This window comes from Schistocerca piceifrons, chromosome X, assembly GCF_021461385.2.
Source record: "Schistocerca piceifrons isolate TAMUIC-IGC-003096 chromosome X, iqSchPice1.1, whole genome shotgun sequence".
NCBI classification, from domain to species: domain Eukaryota; kingdom Metazoa; phylum Arthropoda; class Insecta; order Orthoptera; family Acrididae; genus Schistocerca; species Schistocerca piceifrons.
This window is the reverse complement of record NC_060149.1, coordinates 289986340-290012095: the sequence shown is the minus strand read 5'-3', so window position 1 is coordinate 290012095 and position 25756 is coordinate 289986340. Positions and strand designations below refer to the sequence as shown.

The 25756-nt window shown below is 37.9% G+C and overlaps 1 protein-coding gene across 6 annotated transcripts in view; it reads left to right on the top strand.

The window, feature by feature from the left end:
- Positions 1–24763, top strand: part of LOC124721389 (F-box/LRR-repeat protein 20) — a 288331-nt gene extending 263568 nt beyond the window's left edge. For all 6 annotated transcript variants that reach the window (XM_047246325.1, XM_047246326.1, XM_047246327.1 and 3 more), the window contains 6 exons: positions 768–925; positions 1748–1887; positions 7379–7570; positions 11894–11995; positions 18401–18613; positions 21828–24763. In XM_047246325.1, the coding sequence (XP_047102281.1) occupies positions 768–925; positions 1748–1887; positions 7379–7570; positions 11894–11995; positions 18401–18613; positions 21828–21935 (913 nt within the window). In that variant the 3' untranslated portion in view covers positions 21936–24763. The remainder of the gene's footprint in view (positions 1–767; positions 926–1747; positions 1888–7378; positions 7571–11893; positions 11996–18400; positions 18614–21827) is intronic.
- Positions 24764–25756: the final 993 nt, after the last annotated feature.

Genomic DNA, 25756 nt, shown 5'->3' with positions numbered 1-25756 from the left:
AGGAAGGTGGCCCGTTGGGCTGAGGAAGACCAGATTAAGCGGAGAGAAGAGAAGGTGTTAAGTTTATGGATGAATGAGGATAGGATGCCTTGGCCCTGGGTCCAGATCATGGAGACACTGTCAGTAAACATGAACCAGACAAGTGGTATGAGGTTTTGGGAGGCTGGAAGGTTTTCTGTATGACCAATGAGCATGACATTTCATTCTTAAGAAAATAATGTATGTGTTTGCTGAAAACCAGTTATTATTGGTGCTCAGAACACGTTCTAATTTCGTTACTCTATTTGCCATTTGATAAAGTTGGATTGTCACAACCATGAGTTTACCTGAAAACAGCCAAGATAAACAAGCTGCAGGCAATATTCATGTTCCCAGAGAAGGAATAATTACAAATTATTTGAAGTAAAAGAAGAATAATGAGTGTTTACTTGAAATTTTTGTATTTAGAGTTACCTAAGGTGGAAAATTATGTCAATAATATAAGTTAAAATCAATGCTTGCATGCATGAATGTAAATTTAGGTTTTTGGTTAAGTTGCAGAATGAGACACAGTGCCCAGGAGTTCAGTAGCTGTATATTGTATGTAACTTTAGCATTAACTGATTCAGTAGTAGAAAATTGCATCTTCACTACCTTTTTTTTATATGAATAAAAAATTGAAATTGTGTATCAATTATTCATTATATATAAACTGAGATGATGACAGTGATAACTGCATCCTTTCAAGTACTAGGACTAATGCAGATTTCTTCTTGTTTTTTCTGCAGCACTTGCTTTTCTTTGAGTAGAAACTGTGGAAAGCTCCAGCGCCTCGATTTGAGTTCCTGTGCAAATATTACAGATGAATCACTCAAAAGCCTTGCTGAAGGTTGTCGCAACCTTACTCACATAAATATATCGTGGTGTGAGCAGATTTCAGAAAATGGTATGTGTGTTGAATACAAGGAAAATAATTTTAAAGATTGTTACATTATATGCATTGATCATCTCTCACCATGAGCTTTAACTAATACTAAGCATGGTGAATTACTGTAATATTGCACACGTTTTGTTACGTTGTGTGATGGATTACATAACAATGGCAATCAAATCTTTCTTACTGCTATTACTTTCCTGTAAACCTCCATCCATCTCCATTCTACAGATTATTAGAACTTTTTCTCTGCTGTCTGTACATGCCTTAAATGTAATTAATTATTCAATGAATGAGTTGCACTTGTAACTTGATTTTATTGACTGAAATTTACACATGCTTACATCCACATTTTATTTCATACTTTAAGTTAATAATGTAACTGTTTTGTCTTTTAAGTTTCGAATTAGGGTTCATGGTAAATTCCAGGATCATAATCTTATTGTTTTTTTCAGGGTAGGTTCATTGGCAAAATTATTTTTCAATTAAGTTGTTCACACTTGATTAGTTTTTTTAATAGATAAGAGAAGCAAAGAAAAATAAAATTTGAGCATTATCAATGCTTAATACATGAAATCTGGTATCAATTAGTGAGACAGACTCATTATCTATTTATTTTTCCTTCTCTGAAAATCCATTCATATTAGTTGTCAGAGAAGTGCAATGTGAGTAGTAGTGATAAACTTTCTCATGTTTTCAATGGCCATTTTAACTTGTATTGCATGTCAGTAGTGGTTTTCTGATTCATATAAAATAGATGTTGAAGGAAAAAAGTTCTCAGAAAGGTAATGCATGGATAAAGTGATGTTCTTAATGTACACATATGTTTATCAGGTGTGGAAGCTCTGGCACGTGGATGCCCGCACCTTCGTAGCTTTGTGTCAAAGGGCTGCCTTCTCATGACAGACAAAGCAGTTGCATGCCTCGCCAGTCATTGTCGTAATCTTGAGGTCATCAACCTTTTTGGTTGCACGGTATGTTTATTGCAGGTGTTAACTGGATTTAACCATGTTATTATTTTCATCTAGTAAAGTTAATCCTTATTCTTTTGTAATTAATGTAAATTTTTAAACTGTAGTAGAAAACAGTTTTAAAAAAAAAGAATTATGTAGAACTGAAAGCATTTCCTGATCACAGCTGAAGGTGATTGTGACTAGAGATAATTTTGTTTCTGTCTCTTGTAAGAGATTTAAACTGTATCTAGAATTTCGAAAATAACCCAGAAATACACAAGCAACTATATGCAAAGAGCTTATAACATTCTTCAGTATTCAAGCAGTCACATCAGATGTTCTTCCTGTTCAAGACAACACTTTATAAAATTTTTACTTTGTTTGTCATTGGTATTAATTGTTTTCTATCTAGAAGTGTAGCTAAACTGTACAGAGCACTACATATGGGAGTAAAACCATGAAATAAAAAGAAAACTTACTATTATTTTTTTTCATTTCTCATTCCCTTCTGAATAATATGAGGAGCAGGGACTTGGCAATTCGCAAACAATGAATGTAGTCAGAGTTAGGTGTTGTTGACTTGACTTGACACTCCTCTCACAGTTACTGTAACCATCTACAAAGGATATCCGGAAACTAAGGTTACCAGGGAATTGAATTTTTCACTGTTGGCACCACTCTTGTGTATGGTTGCACACACTAAAATGAATGAGTGGTAACACTCTACACACTACATACCATACCTTGATATGCTACTTGAATGCCAAGGGCCCGAGTGGCAGTGTGACTTGTGGGGAGATCTTGTCAGTGTATAGAGGGGAGTTTACGTCACAGCAACATGTGATAAAATGGGTATGGAATTTCACTTTCAGAAGACCGGAAATTCGTGATGATGCGAGAAGTGGACACCCATTCATAGTGACTGATGAACTAGTGCAAAAACTTGAAGAGCATATTCATTCTGATTGATGTGTGACCAGTGATGGTCTGCACAAATGATGTCCTGAAGTTTCTCAAAAAGTTGTTCATGAAATCATGAGTAATTGAATAGGAGATCACAGGTTGTGTGCACAATGGGTTTCAAAGATGCTTACTGCAGAAGAGTAGAGGGACACTGGTCCACACCCACCTTATAACAGAGTGAGCATGTGCAAACATTTAACTGTACACTTCACTCAGTAGTGCTGAAAATGGTGAAATAGAGGCTACAAAAGAAGAGCAAAGGAGTGTAGTGCATTTTGTGTTAGCTGAAGGAGTGCCAGGAACAGAAATTAATCAAAGGAGGACACAATTGTATGAACAAAACTGCATACTTGTTGCAAGGGTCAAGGTGTGGCACAAGTGACTCAATGAATGGCAGATGTCATTGGCTGATGATGCACAGTCCTGAACATCTCACTGTATTAATGATACCATTGTCCAGCAGATGGATGTCCTTATCATTGAAGACCGGAGAGTTAGTGCCAGCCATTGCCACAGAGGTAGGATTGTTGAGTGAATTGCAACAGATATTCAGTGTTCTCTGTACACTTGTCATTCTTTGATGAATTGCTGTTCCCTGCACTCCTTCTGCTGTAAGCAAACACACTACATACCTTCGCTCTCCATTTTCCATTTCAGTGCTACTCCGTATAGTACACTGTTGACACGTGCACGTCCTCAGTCTCTTGTCATCTGAGTGTGTATCCATGTTCCTTTATTAGCCAGTTAGGGGCACAGCACTATTATAGAACCACCTTCTTCTGTTGGCAATACCATTTCAATCCCTTCAGAAGTTTTCATTTAATAGCCTCTTGATCATTTCTTTTTGAATGTTGCTAATAGAGTGGAGCTCGCTACAGTGTTCAAACATGCTCAAGGTTACAAGCACCATTTCATTAGTTCATGAGGGTCATTGGAGGTCAATTGTTTTATTCAAGTTTGTTCTGGTTATGAGGAACCTCTGCATCAAAACTTTGTTCCATCAAAACAGACAGTGTACAGTATTGGTGTACGGATCATCAGTACTTGTTACATGCATTTTATTGCAATATGTCTGGAATGTGCTTGATTTAAGAGTGTCAACTGTAGAGTGACTAAGTGCCTGGCCAAGTATTTATGGACTTTTGAAAACCTCAGTCTGAAATACCACATTTGGTGTGTCTGACAAGTTCTCCCTCCACCAAATGTTAGTTGTTTCAAATTGCAGAAATTTTAAGAACTATTTAAAAATTATATTCCAGAGTTTTGTAGAGCTGTTGTACGATACAAGATTATTATTTTGGGGCTCTGTTATTTACAAACTACAGAAACCTTAAAAATAATTGTGCAAGTCATTCATGGTAAAAAAGATGTAATCAGAAAAAAGAATATACTGTTGTGATTAAAATGAAATATTTGAATGACAGATCAAGAATTTGTTTTCAGTTTCTACCAGCATAGAGCTCGTATTAGTTCATGGGTATATAGCTGGATATTTGTGTCCACCGGCACAGTGTTTTGGCATCATGTTCTGTGCTGATGAACTGACTGCTGATGAGCAGCCACAGAGCTTTTATCATCCTGAATAACTCTTTTTGCTTTTTAATTAAAAGGTACAAAGATGTACCCAGCAACAGTGACAGATTCCTTGAGCAGCTAGAGCTCAAGTGGTTACTCGTTGTGGCACTGTTGGATGTGCAGATGAACACAAATCTTCTGTGGAGCATTGAATATGCTCCCTGGTATTCAGCCATCATGAGAGGCAAATGAAAGGGCGTATGTATGTAAAGACCTGTAACCATCTGTTAGCAATTAGTTAATAGGCTCACCTAATGAGGTCAGCTGCTGAAATATTGTGTCCATTGGATACCTAGATCTGATCATACATCTGGAACTAATTTCTCAGATCTTGTACATCCGAGAGTGGGAGACAAATAACTACCACTATTTGATAACTGCAACTGCAGTTTCTTTAGTTCTAGATAGCTCCTCATCACTTCATGGAACGGGACAGCATTCTTTTCATTGAATCAACACTGCAAAATGGTTGCACGCTTCATCCTCCAGTCTAATTTAACACTCTTTGCTGGCAAATTTATAGTTAGCAATAACTTACAGAAACTTGCCTTAAGATTTCGACTAGATATGTGGAATACAGGGAGCGAAAGGCTATTTACAATTTGTACAGAAACCAGATGGCAGTTATAAGAGTCGAGGGACATGAAAGGGAAGCAGTGGTTGGGAAGGGAGTGAGACAGGGTTGTAGCCTCTCCCCGATGTTGTTCAATCTGTATATTGAGCAAGCAGTAAAGGAAACAAAAGAAAAATTCGGAGTAGGTATTAAAATTCATGGAGAAGAAATAAAAACTTTGAGGTTCGCCGATGACATTGTAATTCTGTCAGAGACAGCAAAGGACTTGGAAGAGCAGTTGAATGGAATGGACAGTGTCTTGAAAGGAGGATATAAGATGAACATCAACAAAAGCAAAACAAGGATAATGGAATGTAGTCTAATTAAGTCGGGTGATGCTGAGGGAATTAGATTAGGAAATGAGGCACTTAAAGTAGTAAAGGAGTTCTGCTATTTGGGGAGCAAAATAACTGATGATGGTCGAAGTAGAGAGGATATAAAATGTAGGCTGGCAATGGCAAGGAAAGCGTTTATGAAGAAGAGAAATTTGTTAACATCCAGTATTGATTTACGTGTCAGGAAGTCATTTCTGAAAGTATTCGTATGGAGTGTAGCCATGTATGGAAGTGAAACATGGATGATAAATAGTTTGGACAAGAAGAGAATAGAAGCTTTCGAAATGTGGTGCTACAGAAGAATGCTGAAGATTAGATGGGTAGATCACATAACTAATGAGGAAGTATTGAATAGGATTGGGGAGAAGAGAAGTTTGTGGCACAACTTGACCAGAAGAAGGGATCGGTTGGTAGGACATGTTCTGAGGCATCAAGGGATCACCAATTTAGTATTGGAGGGCAGCGTGGGGGGTAAAAATCGTAGAGGGAGACCAAGAGATGAATACACTAAGCAGATTCAGAAGGATGTAGGTTGCAGTAGGTACTGGGAGATGAAAAAGCTTGCACAGGATAGAGTAGCATGGAGAGCTGCATCAAACCAGTCTCAGGACTGAAGACCACAACAACAACAACAACAACAACAACATGTGGAATACTTTCATTTCAGTCCTCTTCCTTTCAGAATTTGAAGCATTTGTTTATAGTACATCAGGGGGGCACAATGTCTTCCAAACAACGTAATTTGCTAAAATTCGTTACTTTCAAGTATTTTGTGAATACGTGATTTGCTCTTAACTTGCTATTTCAGTTAACAGGAACCTCTTACTTTTCACATTCTTCTTTCATTGCTCTTCTCTCTCTCTCTCCCTCTCCCTCTCCCTCTCCTCCCTCTCCTCCCTCTCCCTCTCCTCCCTCTCCCTCTCCTCCCTCTCCCTCTCCTCCCTCTCCCTCTCCCTCTCCTCCCTCACCCTCTCCTCCCTCACCCTCTCCTCCCTCACCCTCTCCTCCCTCACCCTCTCCTCCCTCTCCCTCTCCTCCCTCTCCCTCTCCTCCCTCTCCTCCCTCTCCCTCTCCTCCCTCTCCCTCTCCTCCCTCTCCCTCTCCCTCTCCTCCCTCTCCCTCTCCTCCCTCTCCCTCTCCCTCTCCCTCTCCCTCTCCTCCCTCTCCCTCTCCCTCTCCCTCTGCCTCTGCCCTCTCCCTCTCCCTCTCCCTCTCCCTCTCTCTGCCTCTGCCTCTCCCTCTCCCTCTGCCTCTGCCTCTGCCTCTGCCTCTGCCTCTCTCCCACTGCTTGTTTGATAGGGATGTCACTATTTGTGAGTCTTGAGACCACACACACACACACACACACACACACACACACACACGACCCTACAATTCTGCATTACATGCCAAGCCCATATATCTGCAACTCCTCCCTCCCACTTTCCTAGCCAGCAAACCAGCTGCCTCCCTGTGTGCTGCTAGCCACTCACCTCCAGTCCGTCTCCCTGCCTCCCACCCCGTCACCCTCAACCCACACCACCTGATACTACTCCACCACAACCAATACACACCATTTTTGATGACTCTTTTAAAAAATATTGCACCTGAATTACTACAGTTAGTGTTTGTAAGAGCCCCTCCCTCCCTCATTCCTTCCAATAGTACAATTTTCTCTATTTGTATTTGTCCAGTAAGTTCACTTCTACTTCTCCCTGTTTGAATATTTAATGTAAAATTTAAGTCTACAATTTTGCATGTCGGTGCTTACCTAAGTGAAATTTTGGCACCTAGGAGTTAGTTGCGTATTACATTCTGACTTAACTAAAAAACTGTCATTTTATGTACCAACTGAAGTCTATATATCAGCAATACAACCTCTGTTCTCCATGGCCTAAATTATCCCACACACTATTTGAGTTAACCTGACACAATAAAAGAAAAGATTTATGATGTGAGTTTGATAGCAAGTGTAATAATTCAAAATGTGTTCATTTATTACACTGGAAACAAAGTTCACTGAATTTTTGACATTTTCTTATTACAGAATCTGCAAGATGAAGCAGTAGTGCAGTTAGCGGAAAACTGTCCCAAACTGCACTATGTGTGTTTGTCAGGATGTTCTCATTTAACAGATGCATCTCTTGTTGTCTTGGCAACACAGTGCCCTCAACTCAGTACACTTGAAGTATCCAGCTGTTCACAGTTCACTGATGCTGGATTTCAAGCCTTGGCAAGGGTAAGTTACAGCTTGATAAAGCTTATTTTTAATTTTAGAAAAAAGAAATAAAAACAATAATAAAATGCAGAGAAGAGAGACAGGGTTTCAGAAAAAAACAGTGAGTGATTGATGTTAAATTTTGTAGTGAGTAATCCACAGAACAAAAACTCAACTAGATAAGACAAACAGTCACTATGGTGAGAGAGATTTTGTAACAGTATAGGAACATATATTGTGATGAAACACTCACATGTCCAGAAAAATGATCTTATCAGAGCACAAAAAAGGCAAATATGCTCCTTTTTAAAAGACTCTGACTGGAAAGCGTGGTACCAGCTGCCCTGTTCTACCTTCGTTAGTGCTTTTAAAAATTTTAGCTTGTGTACATAATGCACATATTCACAGTCTTTTTTAATATGCAACTCACCTAACTATAACTTGCTCACACCCACTACTTCATCGCTGTAAGTCACTCGTACCCCTCTACTCCCATTTTCCCATTCTCACTCATTCAGCCCAACTCACAGTCATTATCTCTTTGTCTCTCTAACTGTCCCTGTCCCCTGTCTCACAGCCACAGTTTCTTCATTCTGTCCTACTAATACTGTCTCCTCTCACTGTGACCGTCTCCCTCTTGCTCTGTCCTCCTGCTACTATCTCATTCAGTCCTTCCCACTGCTGTTCTCTCTCTCTCTCTCTCTCTCTCTCTCTCTCTCTCTCTCTCTCTCTCTCTTCCTTGTTGTCATTGTCATAGCCTCTGTCTTTCATTATCACTGGCACTCTGCCACTTCCACTTTCTCCTTCTCTTTATCCATATCCCACTGGTACAGTCTCCTTCGCTCTCTTCCTAGCACTGTCCTCTCACTGTCAACTATGTTCCACTGTCACTGTGTCCCCCTTTTTCTCTCACGCTTCCATTGTCTCTTTTGCACTTCCTATATGACAACCGCTGTCTGCTATCTTCCAGTATTTATTAATTTTCTGTCTCTTTCCCACTGCCATTGTCTCCTCCTCTCTTAGCATAGAAAAGAGCAAGTATGTTTCCAAGCCAAAATTTTTAAAGGTGCTGAGGAAGGTAGAACGAGGCAGCTGGTGTGCTGCTTTTCGGTCAGAGTCTTTTAAACAGGAGCATGTTTCTTCTTGTTCCCATCTTTTCTCTGCCAAAACAGGACATGTCATTCATATGAAAAGAACTTCATGGGCCAGTAAAATTTTATGTGAAATTGAAATAATGTAAAACTAATTTTATACCTCAGACCAGATTTTAGGTGCACAAACATTGTGCATGTGCTTCTGTACCACAACATGGGGTCACCAGAACCCTTCTGAAAGTAATGGAGACACTGTACAGCATATTTCTCCGTCAGTTTATAAATTACTTTTCTGCTCACACAAGATTTTAGATATCTATTTTATATCTGCAAGTAGGGTATTTTTGAGTTAGTTACACTGATTGGGGGGGGGGGGGGGGGAGGGGGGGGGGAGAGAGAGAGAGAGAGAGAGAGAGAGAGAGAGAGAGAGAGAGAGATCACAACATCGAGAAGGAGTTGTGCAACAAACGAAAGTTGGTAGACATGTTCCTACATTTGAAAGATGATGTATATTCAGATTTTGTGGCAGTCGTACAAGAGTGGTGCTAAAAAGGGCTACTGTGAAGATGCAAATCAGGTTGGCTTTAACTACACACTGTAATGATCATGAGTTTTAGTTACCTTTTAGATTGGATATGGAGAATTGATGCTAGTCAAGAATACCTTTAAGGTGACAAAGATGCTCACTGTGTTTGATTGAGATTGTGTAATAGGGCTACAAGGAGCTGGATGTTCTTTCTGTAATACTGCAGAAAGGCTTGGCAGGAATGTAACCACTGTACAAGATTGCTGGCAGCGACGGTCATAAGAATGTGCGGTCACTAGAAGACAGTGCAATGGATGGCCACATGGTACTACCAAGATGGAATACCATCATGTTTGGCATATGTATCTGGTGCATCATACTGGATCTGCAACAGCAATCTGAGCAGTAGTTGGTAGCACAGTGGCACAACAAATTGTTTACAAATCAGTTGGTTCAAGGAGGGCTTTGAGCCAGACGTCCTGTAGTGTACATTCCAGTGACCCCAAACCAACGCCATTTGCGATTTCGGTGGTGTCAAGTGACGGCTCACTGGAGGATAAGCTGGAGCTCTGTTGTGTTTTCTGATGAAAACTGGTTCTGGCTCCATGATGGCTGTGTGTTGGTTTGCTGGAGCCCAGTTGAGGGTCTGCAACCAACCTGTCTGTGTGATAGACACACTGGACCTACATTTGGAGCTATGGACTGTGTTGCAATTTCATATGACAACAGGATCACTCTTGTTTATCCCACACACCCAGACTGTAAATTTGTACATTGAACTGGTGATTGGACCTGTTGAGCTGCCATTCATGAACAGCATTCCAGGGAGTGCTTTCCAACACCCACATGTAATTCAAAATACTCCACAAAGTGTTGAAATGTTTTGCCTTGGCCTACTCAATCACCAGATCCGTCTCCAATGGAGCACATATGGGACATCATCGGAAAAAAAACTCTGGCATCATCCACAAACAGCATTAACTGTCCCTGTATTGACTGACCAAGTGCAACAGGCATGGAACTCCATCCCACAAACTGACATCGGGCTCCTGTACAATCCCGTACGTGCACGTTTTCATGCTAGCATTCAACATTAAAGTTACCAATTTCTTGTAACTAGCAAGATTTCAAACAAAACTAAATTTGCCACTAGTGTCAGCATACTGGAAACTATACCATGAATAATAAGTTTTTGTAAAATATTATATAAATGGAATTTTGGCTGTTTTGGGTATATGGAACATTTAAGCGGAGTATAAAAATAGTATGTGCAACTTCACTTTGCAATGTTACAGTTTCTGTTAACCATCTAAATAATTTCTTTTATCTCAGCATATATTCTTTCAATCTCTTCATCCTTATCAGACCTAGTAGGTTTGTGAATTTGTACTACTGTGCTGGGTGTTGGCTTTGTCTCTGTCATTGCTGTGATATTGCCTTCAGTATGTTGTTCATAGCATCTCATCTGCATTCCTGTTCATCCTTCTGCCACACTTAATTCTCATTACATCTCACATTAACCTATCAGTTTTCTTATGGGATTTAACATGCTCCGACCCACAGAATGACAGATTTATTTTTATTCTGAGCTGTCCTTGCACAGATACCCGAATAGGGGACTATTTTACCTTTGGAATGTTTTTACTAGAGATAATTTTAAGACACATTTAACAAATAGCAGCTTTAACATAGATTTTTTTAAATGTCAGATAGTGACTACCCCAGTCGTTATTGGCACAATAGTTAAAGAATTTCTGCAAAATTATAAAATTTGCAATGATGGAATGGGCTAGATCTCATTAATTCTTTAAATGTATTTTTCTTATCAAAAGTTGACAGTGAATATGATACAGGATATTTTATGATAATTATATTTTATTTTCATACACTATTTCAGTATGTTTTAATACTCCTTCATACAGAATATAAAAATACAATGAAGTAAAAAATTACCAATAAGAGAAATATTAAAGTAGTGAAGAGACAGATGGGTTGAGCAGTGCCTACTTTCAGGAGATGCAGCTCTTAGCACAGCCAATAGAAACAAACATGAGAAAATATTTAAAACAGCTGTACTCCCTAATTGTGGAACTACAAAACCTCTGTCAGTTTTAAAGGTATGGGCACTGTATTAATTTATGATTACTTAGAGGAAACTGAAAGATCTCAAATGTAAGAGTAAAATAATTTAACATATATTAATATTCATAGTTAGACATTTTCCAAAAATAACCATTAATCAAAGGAAATGAGAGAGTGAAAGCTGCCTGCAATTCATCCTGTATATTTATGTAAAGACTGTGTAATGGGTCTGTGAGTAAAGCAGAAAGCAATGGAAATAAATTAGTTGTGCATTGATAATTTCCTAAAGATCAGATTTATCACAGATGTCATCCTTGTTGATCAAAAGGTTAATTACAAACATTAGTGTTATATGATTGTGGTAATATTTTCTATAGCCTTAGATATCTATTAAAATTAGGTCAACACTCCTTTCAAATGATTCTTGTACCTATAGCATCTCTTCACCCAGAAACTGTGATTAATATGCACACAAGAAATCACTGAGCCCTTTTGAGGCTAGCATTAATTGAAAAACCTTATTTCAATGTCCAGAACAATCAACAAGTATTCGAGATGTCCACATTAGGTACAGCACTGTACAGTTGTATTCATAACACCTCAGCAATAGGTCATTAATAATTATCTTTTTTTCCCCTCTAGAGCTGCCGTATGTTGGAGAAGATGGATTTAGAAGAATGTGTTCTTATTACTGATGCTACGCTTATACATCTAGCGATGGGCTGTCCCCGTTTGGAGAAACTTGTAAGAAAGATCTACACATTCAAAAATATTATGCAAACATCCACTAGCAATTTTCAGAACAATAGAAATGGTTTACAAAAAGATGCCTGCACTCTACACAAGATTGTGTGTTGTTTTGAAACTTCCTGGCATGTTAAAGCTGTGTGCCAGACAATTATTCAACCCTGAAATCATGCCTTTCACAGGCAGTGCCAATACCCACTGAGCCAGTCAGTTGTCTCACAACCTGCCTTCGCAGCTTAACTTCCACCCATATCTCTCTCTTCTCCTGCTTACATTGTGGGATCAGCACTCCTGGAAGAAATGATACTGTGGAGAAATGGCTTAGTCACAGCCTAGGAAATTGTTTCCAGAATGGATCTTTCACTCTGAACACAGCATGCATTCCACTTCAGAGTGAAAGATTTATTCTGAAAACAACTCCCTTGGCTGTGGTTAAGCCATTGCTCTGCAGTATCATTTCTTCCAGGAGCGTTAGTCCTGAATTGTACAAAGGAGGACTTCCGTGAATCTCAGAAAGTAAGAGAGAGATTCTGCCAGAAGTAAAGCTGCAAAGGCAGATTGTGTGTCACACATGAATGTTTCTGCTGGCAAGAGCATTGCTCTTGAAAGGCTTGATGCTGGATTTGTGTCTTTGTCCAGGAAATAGCTTTAAGCTGCTAGTAAAATTATTTGTTATAAACTATTCATATGGAATTTAGTGATGTTTAATAGCTTTTTTACTTAGATGCTTTTTAATATACAATAGTTTATTTTAACTGAATTAATTGATGTATACAGTTTGTACTCTTGTACTTCTTGATGTGTAGTTAACAACTAAAAATGTGTAGAGGTTTTACTTATTGTAACTAAACCAAACTGCTTAAAGGGAGGGTGTTAGTGTATGTGGAATCCCATTTTATGCTTTTGTTCCTATGTATATGACTGTCTACCTCTACATTCATACTCTGCAAACCACTGTGATATGGATGTCAGATGGTACATCCCACTTTACTGTGCCTCACTGTTCTTCATGTTCCATTCACTTACGTAGTACATGAAGAATGGGTGCTTAAATTCCCTGTGTACACTGTCGGTAGTGAAATCTCATTTTAGAGGTCCCTTCAAGAGGGATATGCAGGGAGCTGTAATATATACCTATAAGGGGCAGTCAAATGAAAATGAGACAGGTGAGAAAAAAGTAAGTAAACTGTTTATTATTTCAAAAGTAATCACAGCTGTTAATACATGTATCCCACTGTGGGCAAGATGGTCAGTGCCTTCCTGGAGAAATGTTTGTGGTTCCCGATGGAACAATGATTGTACCCAGTCATGCACCTCTTTGTCAAAAGCAAATCAGTGACCACAAATGATTTTCTTCAGGGCTCCAAAAATATCAAAATCACATAGGGATGTTGTGTGGGAGAATAGTCGTGTGGAGAATGTGTAAGGGCTTCCCAGCAAAACTTTTGCAGCGTAGTCGAAACAGCTTTGGTTTATTGCTCATTCGTTGCCACTGTGATCATTTGCAAATGTACATATAGTGCCGGTCAGTTTTTGTTGCTGACTGCAAATTCAACTATGAGGCAGATCTTCAATGTCTTGTGTCTTACAAAACTAGTTGATGGTTTGAATGATGTTGCTGAGGTATATGTCAAATAGGTGTGCAACTCCCTCTGCTGACAGCCCTTCTTGCCATGAACTGATGATACACAAATGGTCTAAGTTTGAAGTGATCCTTCAAGGCATGTTGACACCCTGGACAGTATATACAAGCAGCATTGTCTTATTCGTGATTTGAGACATAGTGCACTAAGATTGTTTACTTTTAGCTCCATTACATAGCTGGCTGTTTGTAGCAATTTCATGAGGTCAAATTTTGAAAAAGCAGGTCCTCATTTAAAAGTGGGAAAAAACTTTATCAATTATGCACATTGTGAAGATGGTGCAAAACATTTTTGTGCAGTTTATAAGCTGAGGAGGCACCTGGCAGTGGATGTCATGTGAATTTGATAATCAAACTTACCAAAAGTTGATGGAATTTAAAGTCTACCTTCTGGCTGGAAACCCAAGAGCGTTTTATTAGTAAAATAGCATGGCGAATCTACTTTCACACTAATTGCTTTTGCTGTGTTCTACAACTTCAGATCCATGGGAAAATACTTCATTTTTTGAACTCATTCGTGACTTGAGCTTAGATGGAATTAGTTTTTAAAAAAAAGCATTTATGTATTTTGTGAGCAAGCATTATCTTGTGAAACTTATCTACATGTACACGGCTATCTAACTTCTGTGACATGTGCTTGAATGTTCCTTCAGCAGTGAGTTTTGGAGTCCTCTTGATTAAAATACACCATACACTAAGGTAACATTCCAGCAAATTTAGCTTACAGTTAAATGATCATGTTGTGGGTTAGATGAGTTTAACTGTAAGGCTGTTCATTACCAGACTTTATGGCAGATCCCATTTTTGTGGACTGAGAAGTTGTGACAGAGATATCGTACATTCTCATATTCATGATATGCATCAAAGGGTATCTCCAGTACCACTATAACTTCTCCCCTTTCCTGTTCCATTCCCTAATGGTGTGTGGGAGGAATGATTATCTTTAAGTCTCTGTGCGAGAAGTAATTTGATTTTCCCATCATGGTCTGCTCTTGGAATGTTAACATCTCTGTGTTGCACATTGCTTGTCTTAGCTTTGGGATCTGTAGTTTGACGAGCACTTCCATAGTGCTTTCATGCTTATTAAACTGAGTCCATGATTATGAGCAAGAAAAATGTCGTTCTTCTTTTTTATTTTCTCTGTTATTTGCAGGAATACTTCGTGGTAATGATCCCAAAATGATGATGGGTGCTCAAGAATGGGTCAGATGGTTGTTTTGTAAAACATTTTTTTTGTGGATGAATTAAATTACCTTTGCATTCTCAAATGAATCTGTCTGAAATCTACTTTTCTTAAAATTATTTCTCTGTGGTTGTTCCACTTTTGGTGACTCTATATGGAGTACTACTAGATACTTCATGGTTGTGATTTACCACCAACAGTTCAATCAAATAGCAAGTGTTTCTGCCATTTCATATGAAGTACATTACATTACGTATAATCACAGCAGTGTTACTGAGTTTAAATTGGCAGACATATTGTACTTAAAGATTTCATGTGATAGGAACAATGAATTGCCTTCATTGGATAATGTAGCAATAATGAAATGTCAGTGAGCCAGTTTTCACTCTAGAGATCACTCATTTATAACTGATAAGAACAGAACCTATACCCTTCAGGGTATGGTTACATTATTTGCTGTAATTTCTTGTATGCAATAGTTACATCACAGCTACAATTCTTTGTAGGTAGGTTTTTATATCAAAACAGTGTGATTACCAAACAGTGGATGGGGTATCACAGTACTCAAGGATTGCAAATGGCAGTTCTTACAATACTTGCCCCATGGGAGATAAAAAGTTCAATGCATGCAAGCAGTGATTTTGATTAAGGTGTCTTTCAAGAACATTCACCAACCCTCAGTCATGTGTAGTTTAGAAAGCTCCTATGAAAGCAAAGAGTGTGTCATCATTGATTTAATTGATGTCAAAGCCTTGTTGATCAACAAAATCTGAAAAGCACGAAAATGAGTGTAAGGAAAGGAATGCAAGAAGTGTTCCATGAATTCATAAGAGAAATTTTGCAAACCACTAAGATGAAAAATACCAAGAAGCTTTAATTTTATGTGAAGTCAGTAAATAGGTCAAAATCACCTATTCAATCACTAAGTGATGATACTAACATCAAAACAGAAGGTAACAAACAGGATGCCAACGTACTGATTTTGGTCTTCTGAAACTGTTTCACTGCAGAAAATAATAATAGTATTTCTCCTTTAAAGACCACAGAAATGCTGACAAAGGTATAGATCATTACTGTTCTCAGGATGGATTGCCAGACAGGTGCATATAATTGTAGGTCTATATTGCTGAAATTTTTGGAAGTGAAATTTGGACAATAAACAGTACAGACAGGAGGAGAATAGAAACTTTTGAAGTGTAGTTTTGCAGGAGAATGGTGATAATGAGTTGGATGTATTGAATAGCTAATGAAGATACACGGTAAAAGAAGGGATGCCTTGATATGACACATCCTGGGGCATCAAGGAGTAGTTAATTTGCAGTGAGTGAGAGAGAGAGAGAGAGAGAGAGAGAGAGAGATTTTGCAATGAGGAGGGGGGGGGGATTGTAGAGGGACAGTAAGATTTCATTGCACTAAGAAGGTTCCAATGGATGTAGGTTGCAATAGTTATGCAGAGATGAAGGGGTTAATGCAGGACTGACCAGTGGGGAACTGCATCAAACAAGTCTTTGGACTGAAGACCACAATAGCAGCATTTCTGATATCAATATGTTGTTGAATTATTGAATATATTTTATGCTTGAGTGTCATGTCCATTTTGAAGACTGAAACTTTCCTATATAGTAATTTGTGAAACTCTTGTGTGCTCTGTTCATCCATGATAGTGTGGGCTGTAGATAACAACATTACCCAGGTGGATCTCATGTTTCTTGACTTACTTAAGACATTCAATAAAGTTGTACACTGTCAGTTAGTGAACAGAATATCAGCTTTGTGACTGGATTCAGAACTTTCTAGCAGATATATTTCAACATGTTGGTTTTAGAGGGCCAAAATTATTATGTGTGGTGATAACTTTCAAAATACCTCAGGCTAGTTTTATTATAGGGCCATTGTTGTTCACTATGGAAACACCTGAGAAATGAATGCAGATGCTAGCAGAGCCTGCAGGTTGTGCTGTTGTATTTGATCATGAACAGCATCTGTGAAGTGTCATCAATACTTGCAAGTGTCAGCCATTGTCAGAACAGTGTTCTGTTTAGTTGTGAGTACATTATTTTGGAGCTAAGTGAATTCAAACATGAGCACATTATTGGTGTTTGTGAGGTGGGTGCTGCTGTAATCGAGGGAGTTGAAATGTTTCATGTTTATGCTGGTGCCAGCTTTAAGACTTATACTGCATACAGAGTAAGCAAAAAAGCATCATTCACTAAGTCACAACATGGAGGAGAGAGTATGTTGAGTGATGGTGATGAATGACCATTGAAGATTCTTATAAAAAATAAGGGAATAACAGCTGCAAAAGTCACTGCAGAACGTAATTTCACACTGAAACAAGCTCCATAAGCACGGAATTGCAGGGTGAGCTGGCATTCCAAAACCACTCATCAGTGATGTAAATGCCCATAACAGGAAAACTGGTGCCAGAGGCATAAAACCTGGACAGTAGAGCTATGGAGCTCAGATGAGACTTATTTAACACTGTTACCAACTTCTGGCTGAGTTTATGTCCCAAGAGATGGTGGGCATTCAGTGTTGATTTGGGCAGCACTATCTTGATATTCCATGGGCCCTAAGGCTACTTCGGAAGGTTGCATTACTGCTGAGGACTGTGTGACCATTTTAGCTGATTAGATCCACCCCATGGTACAATGTTTGTTCCCCAATGGTGGTTCTGTGTTATAAGATGACAGGGTCCCTGTTCACACAGCTTGCATTGCCCAGAACTGTTTTTTTGAGCACAAGGATGAATTTTCACATCTCCCCTGGCCACCACAATTGCCAGATCTCAATATTATTGAGCCTTTGTGGTCTACTTTGGAGTGAAGGATGCATGATTACTGTCCACCTTCATCATAATTACCTGAACTTGCCACTATTTTGCAGGAAGAATGGTATAAGATTCTCTTGAAAATTATATGGGACATGTATTTATCCATTCTGAGATGAGATGACTGGAAGCTGGTATGTTGAGTTTCGTAGGAAAAATCGTAAGGAAATGTAACTTATCAGTGAAAGAAATGGCTTACAAATTCTGATTTGGTTAATTCTAGAGTAGTGCTTATTGGCATGGGACTCTTACCAGGCAGGGTTAATAGAAGAAATAGAGAAGATGCAGATAAAAGTGGTGTATTTCATTACGGGGTCAGTCATTAAGCGCAAGAGCGTTGCCGAGATGTTCATTATACTTCACTAACAAATGTTGCAAGGGAGTACCATCTTACACACATCATAATAAGACTTGCAGTGTGTGGATGTAGCTGCTCATGATTAATGAGTAATGGGTCTAAACTGTATTCTGTTACTCAAGCTATAACTTCATATGGATGAATCATTCACAATTGGACAATAATGATAGGATATGGAATATTGACTGGAGAGGCCGTAGTGACCATTATGTTGTTATATATGATTCTGAAGAACTTAACCAGTTCGAATTCTGTAGTAGGTTAGAGGGTATTTTAGTGTGTCTCTTTTAAGGTAACAAAATACATACTTGTGAATGCCACCATAATCCGAATATTGTGTTAGAGAACTCTTCTTTGGAACATAAATCTGTCTTCTCTTCTGCTTTCAGAGTTTGTCTCATTGTGAACTGATAACAGATGAAGGTATTCGTCACTTGGGGACATCTCCATGTGCAGCAGAAAACCTCACAGTGCTGGAGCTGGACAATTGTCCTCTAATTACCGATGCATCACTGGAGCACCTAATTTCTTGTCATAATCTTCAGCGAATTGAACTTTATGATTGCCAATTAATAACACGTGCTGGTATCCGCAGGCTTCGGGTTTGTACAACATTTTTAATTTGAATATTGTGTTTCATAGTATCGGAAGAAAAGGTTCTTAATACTGTCAAAGGTGACAATATAATATCATTTTTTTTTTTTTTTTTTTTTTTTTTTTTTTGAGATCAATATGACTCTATACCCAGTTAAACAGGAAGCAGGACATTGCAACATTCACTTCCCTTAGCATATAAAGTCACATTAACTTTTTCTTACTACATGTGTACAAAGTCATGTCACTTGCAGTAAAAATTAGTCATAATATAAGAATAAGACAAAATTACATTTGGATGGGTATAGTGAGTGCACTCAGAGGGTTTTTAGGGTTACACAAGTTCATAGGCTTGATCATTATACATTCAACACAATAATCTGAATGCTGGAAGAAAAGTAGAAATACAAGAAGTCATTGATTGCTGCTTTTGTATTTTAACTAGTGTGGAAGGTAATAAGCACTCATGACATAACAAATGCCTTCCCAGAACATAGCATTTGTGGTAAGTGTGGGGCGGTGTTCGGTCTTTAATTAATGCCAGACACTGATTGTGACTGTTATCTGTTCCATGATCAAGATGAGTTTAGGGAACTTAACATTACTGACTTTAGGATAAAAGTGCCACCATTCCTGAGATCTCAAATGATATTGTGGTATCTCGGAGCATATCTTTCTTAGAAAGCTACGGGGTTTTCAAAAAGTCTCTCTGCAGTGCCGTATGATTGTTAGCAGCGCATGCCGTATGATTGAATTGTTTGCCTGCCTGGGTTACTTCCCTTAAAGTGGACTCTCCCAACATTCTACTGTTTCATTTATCTCAGCCAGCATTGGTAGTATTGTTGGTGTGTGTCGTTACGTGTTGACGTGAACGTTTACGTTTAGTTCCTTTATTTGTTTGTTTCATTTTTGTCACTGTTAAAATGCTAACCACTGAAGAACGTGTGTTTTTAGTTGAACAAGTGTTCAAAGCTGGCGGTAAATACACAGTTTCAGTTTGGCAAACATTTAATTCAGTTTTCCCGAAGACAACATTTCCACTTTGCAATACTGTGCGAGATTTGACTAACAAATTTTGAAGTATGGGTTTAGTGACAGATGCACTGAGAAGTGGTCATCCTAGCGTTTTGTCTGAGGATAAACTACTTGATATTTCTGATAAAATGTCCATGAGTCCGAACAAGTCAGTAAGAAAACTCACCCAGGAAATCGATGTTAGTATTGGAACAGCCCACACAGCTGTAAGGAAAAAATTAGAACCTTTCCCATACAAAGTGACAGTCATACAAGAAGAGAAATACTGATCATGGCAAGATTATTGTCAATGGTTCAAAAATTTTGTTCAACAAAATGGAAGGGATAAAATGGTTCAAATGGCTCTGAGCACTATGGGACTTAACATCTGAGGTAATCAGTCCCCTAGAACTTAGAACTACTTAAACCTAACTAACCTACGGACATCACACACATCCATGCCTGAGGCAGGATTCGAACCTGCGACCGTAGCTGTCGCGCGGTTCCAGACTGTAGTTCGTAGAACCGCTCGGCCACAAATGGAAGGGATATTCTTAATGAAACGTTTTTCACTGATGAGGCATGGTTTCATTTGTCCGGGTACATGAACTTGCAAGATTCTCATATGTGGAGTACCACAAATCCATTGTGTATTCATGAGGAACCATTTCATTCTGTGAAAATAGGAGTTTGGATTGCAATTTCTAGATGTCAGATTGTGGGTCCCATATTTTTCAATGAAGCAATAAACGCACAACGATACCGCAGTGATATTCTGTACCCATTCATAGGAGAACTTGTGTTAAGTGAAAAACTGAATGGTTATTTTCAACAAGATGGTGCAACCGAGCATTCAGCACGCATTTCGGTGTCACTACTTGCTGATGTTTTTGGTGATTGCATAATTTCACTGGGACTTTGGCCTCCACGATCGCCTGACCTAACACCACCTGACTTTTTCTTCTGGGCTGCAGCGAAAGCAACTGTCTATAGAAACTGTCCAAAATCCATTGATGAATTGAAAACTGCAATATCCACTTTCACTGCTTCTGTTACAGAAGAAATGTTACAGCTTGTGTTTGGAAGCATGATTAGATAAATTGAATTGTGTATTCAACAACAGTGGGGACACTTTCAACATTTAATGTGAAAATTTGTAAGTAGAAATGAATATTCAAGAAATTAATAACTTGTATTTCACTGAGTTTCATTTCGGTATATTCACTGCGGCATACGGCACACACAGCTAACAATCATATGACACTGCGGAGAGACTTTTTGAACACCCTGTATATATGGACTGTCAGTTTGTGCGAACACTGACAAACAACTGTTTTGGAGGCCAGCAACCCTGAGAAACTTCGGAACTCTGTAGAGGTAAGTACCATTCTAGGCTCTGTGAAGAATATGGTGTGATCCAAAGTGCTATACATTTTGTGTTTTGTACATAGGCCACATTTGAATTCTATAAAGTATTTTTTATTGGATGGTTTGACATGGAGTTCTGTATTCTGGAAAAAAATATAATTCATCTGTCCTAGTAAAAACTTTGCGAAGCTCGGGTTAATTATATAGCCATGAAAAGAATTCATTTAACAGAGGTTTTAAAACTAATTTTTTACCTAAATAAAAGTCTGACTCATTCATATATAGCATCCAGGAGAGCATTTGTTCAAACTCCAACCAGCCCTTGAGATTTACATTTTCTCTCATTTCTGTTGCCATGTGTTGTCACACATTTAGAAGAAATGAATTCAACACCTCAGGTGCAACAACTCATTTCAGACAGAGTAACATGATGAGCACTGTCTAAAAATTTGAGTTTTCTGATTGAGATTTTGAGAGTCCAAAAGAGAACTCACCAAAGGTTTTTGTTTCAGTATTGTAAGTAATACAGTATGGTTTACAGTTATTGCAAAACTCTGGGAGAAGATGAAGTTCAGTTAAATGTCTAAGGAAATGTGACGTAACTCTTGATGACACACATTATTGGAATTTTTTGTTTTCATGGTATAGTAATAATAACTGTGTTTGTTTACTTGTTATCATGCTTACTACAAATTAAATGTACTATAAGACATACAACCTGTTTTGGTTTTTATTTCCATTATTTTCCTTTTGAATGCTTCTATTTATCATAGTTTTTGCCTCCTATTTGTACCTTAATAACATTTTTATAAAATTTGTAATTGGTGCACTGGGTTACAGAACCACCTTCCAAACATCAAGGTTCATGCGTACTTTGCACCTGTGACACCACCACCATCAGCAGGTGGTTCTAGACAGCGTTACTGTCGCTGTTGTGCCATCCTGTGAGGTTTTCTTGTCGCCATGCCTCACACTGCCTCGCCTTATCTCATCTCGCATCAGTGAACTTACTGGCTCCATATGTCCTTGCATCTGTGTCTGCTGCTTGCACGGGGAACAGATTCCTCTGGCATATGTGCAGTTAGAATGATTTGAAGGACTGTAAGCCACTTGGATCAGATAGAGGATGAGAATGATTTTGTACAGTAGCACAAGGTTACACATTGTCTCAAGAAGTATGTGTTATAAGCAGATGACATTATTAAATATTTTTACACTGTAACCTGTAATGTTCCCAAAATTGTTGTGTATGTTGTTTTAAGTTGATAAATCTAAAGACTGATTAATGACATTGAATTAGTAGAACTATTTTGCAGGACTTATCTGACATATGAAAGATGTTTATGATATTTCTGTGTTCTGTCAGCCATTGCTATCCGGTAGCTGCTATTATTTTCTATGTGTAAAATACACATCTGCAAAGTTTTCTTAGGGGTGTCAGGAATATACCAGATAAAAGGGAACAACCAGAATTTATCAGCAGCATTAAAAATAAAACTTTAACTATAAGCTTGGGAGTTCAGTCACTGGTTAGCAGAAAGGTCAAGTTTTTGTAACAAAGTATTAAAAGATAGTGATGGACTGCAGTTATGATGTACACCGCTTTTTAGGAAATCCTTTGACAGTGTGTTTTTGAGTAGAAGTTTTGGTTAAGTTTTGAGAGATTAATGAGGCTTTTATGTGAAATTTTTTAATGAAGAATGTAATAGCAGTTGTGTAGCCATAACACCTAGTATGTCTGCAGTCATAATGGCAAGCAAATTAACACTAAAAAATTACTGGGTATGGAGAACGAAGGTGATAATTTTAACTGATATTTTTATTACTACACTTCAGTCACATTGTAAACCACACATAGTATTCAACTGTGCATAATTTTAATACATTTAAATTTAAAATTCTGCATATGTAATTTAGTGTGGCAGTGTATTGCTAATAACATTGTGTAGCTGTTTTTGTGGTCAAATTTGTATAGAGATTTTACTGTAGCCAATAGGGGCATAATTCAATTTCAACTATAAGAACAGCAACTATATAAAATTACTATAATGTTAATTCGATTATATGTACTTTAGCAAGAATATCTGAAATTACACACTGTTTGGGAGAATAATTTGTAGTGTGAGGTATGTTTGGAACTCTGATTTAGGGGTATTGATACCTGTAGCACTACTAAATGTAGCTTTAAAATCAAAGGAAATTCAGATGTTCCATAATTCATATGTCAAAAAGAGCAACTACCAATATGGGAACAGATATAATTTCAGAATACAATGTTTAATCTGTTTTCTGCACTTAAATATGTCTTTCATTTTGTTTTAGTAAGTTGGATATATCACTGTGTTCAGATATGTACTGTTTCATTACAGAGGAGAAATAAAGGAAACAAACACAACGAGAAAAATAGTGAGAATATGGAAACTAATATTTTACATGCTGTATATAATTGTAATGCGTCTTTCAAAAGAATGACATTGAACTGTGAAGTTGTTAATAAATAGACATTCTGCACTCTGTAATTTGATACATTGCATTTGGCATGTAGGGTTAACAATATATATATTTTTAGCAAATTGTAAAAGTCCTTGTATTTTCAGCTTAATTGTATCTTTAAAGTATTCAGAACCACCTACCTCCTATAGCATAAAATAAATTTTGAGGTATTTGTACCAAGTTCTGTAGCTGATGTAATTGATAATAAGCAGGAACTGACTGATCATTTATGGTGTATAAATAATAATTTCTGTGATAGACTTGTACTTAGACAACAGTTTATTTCAGAGTTGTAGATGCTGGCATCATCTCTTTCCTGCTAGGTGGGCAACAACAGTTATATTCATGTGAATGTTGTATTTCTGTGTGCTTGGAACATGTTACATACAGTAATGTTAACACAAAATTGCTGTTGACTAGTGAAAGCTATATACTCATTTAAACTTTAAAATTGCTATATACTACTTTGTTACCAATGTCACTGGTTTTATTTTGTGTTATTTGGTGTAGTAAAAGGAGGGTTGGTAATATATCAGAGAATTTGCTTCATTTTTTTCCTCATTATTATAATCTACATGGAGTGATATAACATTACCACAGTGCCACTGAATAATAACATGTGTTGGCATTCATGTTGTAGACCTTTGCTAATTGCAACCCCACCAAACAGATTGGAATTTATTTGCTAGTAAATGTATTGTGTATATATAACCAAAAATAACACTGACAGCCAGATATGCACAAGGAAAGGTATGTTGTGTATTCTCTTATTTTAATCATTTGAAGAATGGAATAAAGTGAAACTTCAGTGGTAGTCTAAGATAATGATAATGTACTAAAAATTTGGTGAAGTATGTTGCTGAGCATTGAAGTGGGAACTATGCATTGTAGTTAAATGGATGTCATATCTGTGTGACAAAACAATGTTCTACTAGTTTTCCATTTTAACATTTACAATTAGTAAGAGGTCAGCATCATAGAATAAAGGTTTATTTTGATGGCCATTTTTAATTTTGATATAGTATACACATTCAGCAATACTCATTCCAGACATACACATGTAAACGGGTAAGGAAACTGTGTTGAGGGCAGTCTTTTGGAAAGTGCAACATGAGCTGTCATATATTGTTGTTGTGGTATTGTGAATGTAAAAAGAAAAAGAAATGGATAATGGTTGTTTAATCCTCAAACTCAAAACTGTAAAATCAATCCATAAGATTCAATGTTGTTGTAGCATGAAAATTTATTGAATCATATACATAATAAACATTTTTTGCACTAAATTGTTTTGTTCTTAATACTTGTACAAATACATATTCATTACTTGGGGAACAGAGTAGATGAGGTGGTCTAAATGTTAAAACACTCCTGAAGAGCATGAAGAGAGCTTAAATCATCATTTGTCTATTTCAATGACACTTGTTAGACTTCAAAATATGGCTATTTTGCATAATGCTGGCACTAGGAATATGCCTTGGGGTTCCTGATTTAAGCCCATGTATTATCACCTTTCTGTTGATTGAAAATCTCCTCATTAGGAATCAATACAGATATACATGTGGTGTCAGTTCTTTTGGAAATGTCCAAAAGAACAGACACCACGCATATATAATTAAGGAGAAGACAGCCAATGATTTTTCAGTGCAGATGCACAACAAGCTTGAAATCTGACGGGAACCAGCAAAATGCCACGAATAGTGATGATAATGGGCAAGGGGCGCTACATTAGTAGTGTGTGGGTAAGTTGAGAATTTAGGTACGACAGGAGGTGTGTTTGGGTAGTCAGTGCAGTCAAGATGACCAATGTATCTGGATGGCTTAGTGGTCAAAGCATCTGCCTAGTAAGCAGAAAACCTGGGTTCGAATCCTGCTCCAACACAAATTTTCAACTTTACCCAGTGATTTAAACTGATGCCCACTTGCAACCATTGCCTGTAATTCCTTTGTGTCTTAATCAATATGAATTCCATGAACAATGATGGTGTAGAACCCAGTCGGCTCTGTTCATTCACAAGACCCAGAAGGCAGTAGGTTGTGGTGCTCGGGTTGATACTGTGTGGCTTGGCGACTCAGGGTTCCTGAGCTGGGGACTGGTAAACAGAATCACCTTAAATTGTGGGCGTGCTTCAGCAACCACTGTATGGCATGGCAGTGGAACATGGGTGCCACAGGGAACAGGGCTCAACTGCCTGGATTGTGAGGATGCTAAAAGTCTATAAAAAGACCCTAAATGTTGAGGTGTGCTGTGCACCAATAAGATGTGTGGCTGTTGAGAT